The sequence below is a fragment of the Haliotis cracherodii genome, unplaced genomic scaffold (genome assembly GCF_022045235.1).
Source record: "Haliotis cracherodii isolate W230 unplaced genomic scaffold, xgHalCrac1.p SCAF_13, whole genome shotgun sequence".
Lineage (NCBI taxonomy): Eukaryota > Metazoa > Mollusca > Gastropoda > Lepetellida > Haliotidae > Haliotis > Haliotis cracherodii.
In genome coordinates, this window is record NW_027266268.1 from 14358761 (window position 1) to 14369717 (window position 10957).

General features: G+C 39.9%; 1 protein-coding gene across 2 annotated transcripts in view; it reads left to right on the forward strand.

The window, feature by feature from the left end:
- The window catches only part of LOC139458949 (tachykinin-like peptides receptor 99D), a 136686-nt gene extending 127224 nt beyond the window's left edge, over positions 1 to 9462 (forward strand). Inside the window, exons 3-4 of one of the 2 annotated variants that reach the window (XM_071240386.1) lie at positions 6138 to 6228; positions 8661 to 9462. In XM_071240386.1, coding sequence (XP_071096487.1) covers positions 6138 to 6228; positions 8661 to 8888 — 319 coding nt within the window. In that variant the 3' untranslated portion in view covers positions 8889 to 9462. The remainder of the gene's footprint in view (positions 1 to 6137; positions 6229 to 8660) is intronic. The other variant, XM_071240387.1, reaches the window with a different exon arrangement.
- Positions 9463 to 10957: the final 1495 nt, after the last annotated feature.

Below are 10957 nucleotides of genomic sequence, written 5' to 3' on the forward strand. Positions count from 1 at the left end.
TATGATGCAAGACGAGGATTTGCTTTAGGTCAGTGAACCCGCCTATCAGTAAGTAGGTCAGATGAGATGGTTGAGTCCCTTAGGGGCAACTGACTATCACCGCGGTCCATTAATGCTTGATTTGATAATGACCAATCTTGTTTAATAAACGACTGACGCACACTTCTATATACCTTGTACACTTCTTTCTGTCTCTGAAATTGATCTTGGCACTATTACAACCGAAACTGATATGACGTTCGACAATCATAACTCGCACAGCTTACGACAATTGTAACTCGCATAACTTACGAAATCGTAACCCTAATAACTTACGACAATCGTAAGTATCATAACTTACGACAATCGTAACTCTCATATCTTACGACAATCGTAACTTTCACAACTTCAGACAACCGTTATTATCATGACTTCCGACAATCGTAGCTCTCATAAGTAACGACAATCGTAATCCCTGACCATCGTAACGCTATGATGAATCAGATTCTATTCATAGTTTCGTCTTACCTTAAAAAAACCCAAACAAATATTACCAGTCTAAACTTAACTAGTTTCTCGTCGATTCAGATACACTACTGTTCCAAAGAAACCCCCTTCTATCTCCATAGTACGTTGTCCATAAGACGATGGAAGAAAGTAACATATCCTCAATCCATCGAGGGATTATTTGTCATGAAAAGTAGTGTATTTTATACCAATAACCTTGAATTCTTTTACTGCAGTTATAAAAAAAATATGTATCAAGCTGTCATTGTTTCACTGCGGAATCTATCACGCCTCTAGATATCCCAAACTAGTGGTTATGGTTAATTTGAAAACAAACAATTTTACAAACTAAATTACAGGATGGGTGGTCTCTTTCCGTCCATTTTGGAGTGAACATTTTAACACTTGAATCATATCCTCAAGTCCAACCTATTTCAGTAAGACTTTAATGGGATACACCCCCCGCCTCAATCCTGGTAATTTATCAACGTTCCGCAATCAGTTTAATGAACGTTTAACATCCCACTCCAAGTCCAGGAGATTTCAAATAAAGTAATTACCTAAATGGGCTTTTCAGTATGGCATCATTAATCTCAACCGAGATTCCATTTCTATACAAGACAAATGAGGACCACATCCACAGTAATTACGTCACTCAATCCTAATCCGGAATGATATGATGCGGATCAGTGTGACTGATACTTTTTCAAAGAAATTGAGGTTGTGCAGCATCAGCTAGAATTAAGTAATCAAGTGATTTCGTTGTCGAAAGAGTAGAGATTATAGATTCGGCTGTTTATGTTTGATGCTGTCTGTTTTCAAACGATGACTGAAACGTTTACTTCCGTATCAAACGTTGTTTGCAATTACTCCAAATACATTTCCCAGGCTTTCAGATGTATTTTCCTCGAGTTCAAGTACGTTTCTGTTCAAATGAGACACTGAGATCATTGATGAACATTTTGTGTTTCTGGTGCCGGATTTTTCTTCGATAAATGGGGCTGTGGGATAGCCTGGTGGTTAAAGCGTTCAATTTTCACGTCGAACATACGGATTCGATTACCCACAGGGTATGGAAAGGTTATTCGAGTGTCCCCCGCAGTGATAGTGCTGGATTATTGCTAAAAGCGGCGAAAAACCAAACTCACTCACTCATTCAACAAATTGAAAAATACAAACTTTGATCACGACCTGACATCACATGACTGCCGTGAAGTGATGTAACATGGGGTTAATTGCCGTTGTGTGACATGAATCGACTACGGGTACCGTGACGTGACATGACGTGACGCAAGAGGTTTAAATTGTGACAAGATATAACATGTTGTTCCGATTACATTTCAGAACCACAGGATGTTTGACACTGAGCGTTATGTAAATCTAAACACTTCTTTTTAAAGTGTGCGTGTGTGAGTGTGGCGGAACCACAGGATGTTTGACGCTGAGCGTTATGTAAATCTAAACACTTCTTTTTAAAGTGTGCGTGTGTGAGTGTGGCGGAACCACAGGATGTTTGACGCTGAGCGTTATGTAAATCTAAACACTTCTTTTTAAAGTGTGCGTGTGTGAGTGTGGCGGGACAAAATATGTCGATTCTTATCGCCAACAATGACGGGATTGAACATACTTTCTAACTGAACTTTCTCCCACATATTCAAACCTATATAACAGAAGTACGAAACGTAATAAGCATTGGCGTTGAGGGTGGTTTTGATTAAGCCGCGTTTAGCAAATAATATTCAAGTCATATCACGGCTGTGGACTCCGAGGAACCGAACCCGGGTCAATATGAGCAAAATATAAAAAAATATAAATTATAAAGTAATAAAGTTACTCTAATGCCCCGAAATTGATATCAGTTAAAGGTGGTAAAAATATTTTCCATAATCACAAGAAATCTCACAAATAGATTCCGATAATATCTAATATTACTACCAAATAGTGATGATATGAAGTGTTCCACGAAAAGGTGAGCGTATCCTGCCCCACCTGTGGCACCCGTCACAAACACGTGTAACGTTACTATTCACCCAAGAACCGCGGGAACAAATGGTACACGTCAAAATAGGGAATTCCTTCGGGCCTGACTTGACTACAATGAGCCTGATTGAAAAAACGTTTAAGCAAGAGTCGTATGATGCTCTTTGAAATCTTCAGGGAAAGAGCGTGCTGGACTCAAAAGTTGTTGGAACCAAGGGCAGAAGATGCTGAAATATCGCTCGACATAAAGGGAAAGTTCACTATTGGAGACTTGAAGCTATTCATAGATCTAAATATAAAACAAATCATGTTCACTGGTCCGTTTTATTTCTTGTTCAGATGGGTACATCAGTTGAAGGGAATTGGCTATTTGACCAATATTGAACTATATCAGATCAATGATGTACCTGAAGCTTACGTTAAAGGCCTTGGCCAAATTACCTTTTTTTGACGTTGCCAATCCGAGCAGAAATCCCGATTCGTACGCATACAGAAACAGATCAGGAAGGAGGAGAACACAATAAGTGCCTATGGGGATGTCACCTTTTACTTAATTGTCTTATTCCCATATATCAAATTGATGCCATCTCATCAGTCACATATTGTTTTCTCATTAAACTTCAAGATGACATTTGCTTTCATTATTGACAATTGTCCTCAACTTCTGAAAATAGATATGTGACTATATCTAGTATGGTCATCACGTTTCGTAACAAATGCCCAAGATCAAGGTATAAACTATTTCCTTAAGTTTGGCAAATGGAATAGTAGTGTGCATAGTTGAAAAATCAAATGTTTGGGTAGAATTGAACGTGGTTCCTTTCTGAAATTGCACATATTTAAGGAAATCATTTCAGCTTTTGAGAATCCCAATGGTATTAATTCACCTTGTCTCAAGTGCTTTCTGTGAATGAAAGTCTTTCCTTGATAGAATTAATGATTAATCTTTGAGACAGGAATTGGGTGATACATTTACTGGACCCTGCAAAATAGCTCTTTTTGTATGTTTTTTTTATGGAGCTACAAAAAACAATGGATATTTCATGTATTACAGTCAGGTTATAAACTGTTAGTACTGTTGCGTGTTTTTGTTTGCAGATTTCTTCCTCAGTCAACCTACTGACCTTTTATCTGACATTATTTGATATGTCACTTATTGCGAGTGTTTAAACAAATAATTGATGTAGTGATACTTACATATAATGGTTAAGTTATTTGAGATCATGTAAGTGAGAACAAAGAACGTGGGGAACATTTTTACATGTTGGGCAGCCACACTTTGGGTGGGACAGAATGGGTTCATTTTGTTTCCTTTGTTTTCAGTTTGTGCTTTCTATACCAATGACAACATTACGCACTGGCCTAATTTTGAAAGACATTCAACAGGTTCATTTTTTTGACAACATCCATAATGATTTTAAAGTTGTGATCCCGATTGGTAGGAATCTGCCATACCTTTAAAGATATTCATGAAGTTCGACTTCACTGATGATCCATTGTTATGCACACTTGGACAGAATTCATAAGGGGAGGGCGATTTGATATTTATGATGTGGTAGGGGTATAAAATGGATGAGAATAAATCGCCCAAACATAACCAAAATAATTGCTGAGTAATGCACGTGCTACCATTGTGATTAATAATCACAACTAATATCGATAATAGATTCCGACCCTATTACTACCAAATAATGATGATATGAGGTGTAAAAGGTCAGCGTACCATGCCCCAACGGTGGCACCAGTGCAACGTGCAACGTTATTATTAACCAGAAAAAAAGCGGTAAGAATGATACAAGTCACAATAGGGAATTGAATCAGGGACATTTTTATCACTGATTCTTCAAACTTGTCCTCCACATAAAACCGTTTGAAACATTGACAGCTGTGTCCCTAATCATATATCAAATTGATGCCATCATATCAGTCACATATTGTTTTCCCATCATCTTCAGATGATATTTGCTTTTATTATTGACAGATTGACCTGAACAAAATGGTCCGGATACAAAATGTCGGTGAATTAATCGCCGAAACACAGCCAAAACAATTTACATGAATAAATGATACTATATGAGGAACGATATTATCACTGTGACATTGGCTAAGGCAGTCATCCTGACACTCGCTGGAGCTTGCAGACCACTGCGAGATGTAACGCTGACGCTGCAATGCTGGTAGAACAGAAATTGAAAAGCCAAGTCAGAGTAATATCATTAGTCCCGGAATGCAGCATCTGTAGCCATCTGTTGTACTACCGTTCTTGGAACAGAACGTTTCAACATGATAACACAAGACTTAATATGTCTTGTCTTGGACAGCACAATAACGAGACTAACCACCTTTGGAGTGAGTGAGTGAGTTGGGTTTAACGCTGCTTTTAACATTATTCCAGTTATATCACGGCGTGTCAGCTTAATGTGAGAGGAAAGCCCGAAGTGATGCAGGTCTCAGACGTTTACCATTTATGTGAAACCCACGATCACGGGTATGGTGCTGACAAACCTAGAAACATAATCGGGGCGAACCGGGATTCGAACCCACAACCATAGGTTTCTGTCGTGCCGAAGGGACGTAACTCTGCACAGCGAATTGCGGCGCCTTAAACGACTGGGCCACCCTTGCCCCCTATCACCTTTGAGATTTGAAACAGTCCCGAGATTTGGAAATGTTGTGGGATCACCTTGACCGTCAAATTAGAACACGACCAGGTCGCCCTTATAACAAAAATCATTTAGAACAGGCCCTCTGAGAAGAATGGTGTTGAATCCCATTTTTGTGATCAGACGTATCACATCCTCTTCTCATCATCGAAGTTCTGGCGCACGTTGATTACACAATACTGACTGACAATGGTGACATTCTGAAGGATTAAAGGGAGTTCATGTGCTGATTTCAGTCTTGATGGTTGATCGAATACTGAACAACTGACTCCATTCTCCAAACTGGACACAATGCTTTCTTTGTTGTTGTTGTTGGCATGACTTGTAATGATGTTGATATATAACTTATGTTCTTTGACAATACAAGTATGTTTCAGTCATATCACAAGAAGAATCAATAACCTTGTCCAAGGATATAACACAGTGACTTGCATGATATGGCGTCTTGAAATGATGGATTTGAATAGATTACTAATAGATAAGTGTTACAGGCATACTGTTTGTCACGCCCATGTATCGATGTAATAAAATATGGCTTTGCTCACGAAATATTCTGTATTGATGAGTGAGTGAGTGAGTATGGTTTTACGTCGCTTTTAGCAATATTCCAGCAATATCACGGCGGGGGACACCACAAATGGGCTTCACACATTGTACCCATGTTGGGAATCGAACCCGGGTCTTCGGCGTGACGAGCGAACGCTTTAACCACTAGGCTACCCGGCCGCCCCTCTGTATTGATGAGGATGACCATATCATGGTCGAGACTTATTTTGGAGGGTTAGATTGTGTTTTTCAAGCAGATGGAGGCTGAATGTTTTATTTACACAGAATTATAAGCTGCGTCCGACCCTTTATATTTATGTTTGCGATTGGTAGGAAGCTGTCTTGCTTTGAAAGACACTCATGATCAACGGGTAATTTTGTAACAATGATTTAAGAGTTGTGATCCTTATCGATAGGAAGCTGTCATATGAATATTTCTGAATGTATGTTCTGTATTTTCAGATACCGTTACATCAACATAATCTGGTTCTGCTCCAACTGGTTCGCTATGAGCAACTCCTGCTACAACCCCTTCATCTACGGCCTTCTCAACGTCAGTACCACGATAATAACATCACTTTTCATATCAATAACGAGAGTAGGGGGTTCATATCAATAACGGGAAGGGGGAGGTACGGTGACACACTCCCTTTAAACAGTTGCTTCCATTAGTCATGTCAGCTTGCCATGGGCATGATCCCTTGTGTGACAGCGCCCTACACGTCCACTAACTGCGACACTTTGATGTGGGGGTTGGGTGTGGTGTGGTGTGGTGTGGTGTCGTCACTTCCTTGTGTATTTAGTTAAGACTAGGGATGCCCCCCCCCCCCCCCCCCCCCATCTTTAATTGTTACGTCTATAAATGATTAAAGTGACAACCTGCTAAATTGTTGATCCGGACCCTCCGTACCGACTAATGAGGTTTCGTAATACGTGTGTCGTAGGATATGTCAGCAGAGTTTGGTAGAAAACAAATAGCACGTCAGTGATGTGGATTCTAGAACATTTTAACAAAACTTAGTTGACTACCACAGAACTTAATTTTCGCTATATATATTCCAATATGCATTGCCAAAACAAAGTCATTGAATCTATTTCTTTTAACAAATGTCTTCAAGTGATGTCGGAAATAGAATTTTCCTTTTGAACAAGTACAGATTAGTATTTCAACACAAATCCGTAATACCTATGTATTCCTTGATGCCGGACCGCGTGGTTCTAATTTGTACTTTTCTGACGATATATTTGCATCATTGCACACTCGACCTGGGAATGGAGTACAAAAACTGCTGTAAAATGTCTTTAACCCTTGGGGTGTTAACTGTCACGATTCTGAAGATGGCACTTACCCGAAATCTTTTGTCAAAGGTGAATCAATAAAAAAAACGTACATACCAAGGTGGGTGTTTTTTTTAATCCGAGCTTTCCGCTCTTACTGTAAAGCACTTAACTTACATTTTTTTTCTAAATAAAAGCGACAAAAACTTTCCATAGCGACAAGATCGATTTACATTTCTGACTGTGTCATGAGCAGGTGTTTGTAAATCACTATGAGATACACGTTTATAACCATTCAGTATGTTCATTTTATAAGGTTCTGTTCATTATAGGCGCGAACATATTTGAATCATTATACTTGCAAACATTAATTTCTTTATTTTTAACACAATGTAGAAATAAGTGCCTTAGCCATGTAAGGATCAGCTGATCGAAGGTTCGAGTCCCACATTTGCCCCCTTTATGATCATTGGTCTGTGGGTATTTTCATATCATTAAGTTGTTATATAAGGGGATTAAATCTAACTCAATCACTCACTTAGATCAATGTAAGTTTTATCTTCGCAGAATGCCCATTCGACTTTTTCAATAAAGCTGCCATATGAATTCAAAAAAGTTTGTATTACATTCCCATAGCACTCTCTTTCTACGCATACTCTGGAAATACTATGACTTCATGATTTAATGGCTGACGTCATATTCTTTCATGACACCAACAGAACCCGCCAGATTAAGAAAATGATCCGAAACCTCAACTACATCAACTTTGTGTGATAGATGTTATTAAATCCAAAAATGCTTCTCAAAAGAAATTAAAGAACGCCTCATTCGTTCACATTACTATACTTAATATGTCATGCCATAACAGATTAACTGTAGTAATATGAAAGAATCAGTTATTCTTCACCTTCTTCAAAGTAGTATATATAATGGATGCGATACTCATACTGAATAGGACCGCCTCCGTGGTCTAGTGGTAGAGCGTCCGCCCGGAGAGCGGAAGGTCCGGGGTTCGATCCCCGGCCGCGTCATACCAAAAGACGTTAAAAGATTGTACTTGTTGTTACCCTGTCTGGCGGCTCGGAGTCAGTATACTGTGTCTGAGTGGGGTATTCATGTTAAACTGCGGCATGGTATCTCAGTGAGCAAGCACTAAAAATCGGCATCAGTCCGGACTAGTACAAGCAGCCACACAAACACACACACGTACATATACGTCGCTCTATAAGTGCAATAATCTTGGACGCGACGTTAAACCACCTCATACTGAATAGAATTTGTTTTCAAATTTGGGACATGATACTTACTTAAGTAAGACTTCTAATCCCTTTCAAAATGTTTGTCAACCACTCCGATTTCGGTGCATTTTAAATAACATCGACTCGTGAAGATCCGGGGTGTAATAGGTCTTCACCATCCTATGCTTGTCATAAAAGGCAACTATGCTTGTTGTAAGAGGCGACTAACGGGATTGGGTGGTCAGTCTCGCTGACTGGTTGATGCATGTCATCGTATCCAAATTGAGTGGATCGATGCTCATGATGTCAATCACTGGACTATCTGGTCCAGACTCGATTTTTTACAGACCGCCGTCATTTAGCTGGACTATTGCTGGGCGCGGCGTTAAACAACAAATAAACAAACAAAAAATAACATCACTTGAAAACTCTGAACAAATAAATATGGTCTTTCTCTTTTTTCCACCAGGAGAAGTTTAAGCGCGAGTTCCGAATCCTCTTCTCCATGTGCCCATGCCAGTGTGCTCAGAAAGAATACAAGAAGGAGTATACGGACTACTACAGTGAGGACGGCAACCAGACGTTCCGACGATGCAGCATGATGAGGAACCCGGCGGTGAGGTACAACTTCAACAGGGACGAGCACAAGCGACTGTCCCGAAGGTCCACGGAAATGACAGAGACATCGCAAATCTGACTAGCACGGGACCGGCGCCATCGAGATATGGCCAAAGCTCTCAATATGTCCAGCGTTTGACATCCAATGTCTATGCTGATTGTGAAGCTTAATGTTCAAGCGTTGTGAATCCGCATAGCCGATGGACACAGATGTTTGGGACAGTGTACAAACATGTGACATCACAGGCGAATTAATGAACATGCTGATATCAAGGCGCTTGTCCCTGCTAGAGATGCTGAGGAATAAGCACACACTGTTGTTATTCCTGTTTTGTTTAGACTTCAAAATATTAATGTTAAAGGTGTGAGACTATTTCTTCATAACGTAGAAATGAAAGAGAAAAACACTCACAGTTGTAGAGGACGACATGTGGTCATGTAATTTGAGGTCAGGGACCGTCAAATATCTAGGTAACAAGACGCGAAAGTTAGGAGCTAATATACCATAGACGCTGACTCTGACACTGACTGTGACTCTGATCTGCATCCGACAACCGATTTCAAAAGGAAGTCTAAAGAATTCATGCTGCAGACGTCGGTGCTTGCCATTTAATGCCTATCCCTGGTCAAACTTCTGAGGTTCTCAGATGAGAATTGTGTATTCCCATAATCAAACATTCTCTGATGGTTCATGGGGATGCCTGAAGTCATTGTCTCGTAGGACCACAGCCAGGTCACCAACACATCCTTTGGCTCAACTTTGGAGGGATGAGTTCTTAACGGTCCAGTAACGTATGCATGGTGAGATTGGTGGTATAGTCATGGACAATGCTTTGAAGTGAGTCAAAAGTTGCCTTGATCAAACTCTTTTTCTGATCCAAGTGACAATCAATTACTGGCAAAACTGTGAAAGGATCAAATGTGCGGTACGTTGGAATGGGGAGTCTGATTCAAATCCAAAGGACAAACATAATATGGATGTGTGTAAAAGTTGAACGATCTACCATACTTGTACAGAGAAGTAGGGTACTCAGAGAACATGTTGATAGCTTTTACTTGACCTGAATATCGACCACATCATGTGAACCACTTGGGTTGAATACACGTCAATAATGGTGTTTGCTGCTCAACAACAAAAATCGTGTCAGTGTTAAACACTTAGGCTTTGGGTTGCTATACAAGCATACTAATGGCATTTCCAGTGTTCTAAGGTCCAAATAATGATTGCCTGTAATTATGTGACTCCTCGAACCACATGGTTATTTGGCCTAAAATCTCTGCATGATATGCCTCAGGGTGGGATCGATACCAAAGTGTTTTCTTGTGGACAAGTCGTAAAGCTAGAACTCTTAATCTGTGGCTGATGGTCAAAGATCGCTCATTAGGATTTGGCTGGAAGGGTCTCTGTCGTTTGTGTTTGTGTGTTCCAAGGCATGACTTGTGAATGGAGAGTGCGTTTCTCCAATCAGCTGTGAATTTCGTGGACCGATACTCGAGAACGTTTCGTTAGTAATGATTGAACAAGACAGGGCTACGTAACTGGAACATTTCGTCAGGGTGTAACTATGAATTTGATCAATCGAAGAACGCAGTGGATATAAGACACAACAATCATGATTTTACGGTGTATTGTTGTATGATGGAATAAGTCGTATGTGAAATACTTAACCGATGGGTTAGCTTGATATGGTGGATTGGTTGCAAAATATACAAATATCAGAATCAATGACCGGTTTCATTTTGTGATTACCAAAGAGGAGCAAAGGTCAAATTTGAGGGCCAGTGGGCGAAGGTCATGGTGTGTGAAATGGGGTTGAGGTTGTCCCATGGGGTCGGGGCAACTTCTCTATCCATATCATGTCAGATGGACAAGAAATTTAACTTAAACAAAAAATATTAATTTTAAGATTTTCTAATTTTCCGACACATTTGTATGCTTTCATTTTCAAGAAGGAACCTCAAACCTATGCTCCTCTAAAGTCAAACACACATGTTTATTACGCGGCAAGTTTGAAAGAATTGTTAAAGGACATATAACAAACAGTTCACAGAATGATATCACACATTCATATCGACACCATGTACATGTAGGAACATCCCAGATCGACGTTGGAGGCGCATTGGTGAATATCAAAGCTCAACGAGAGA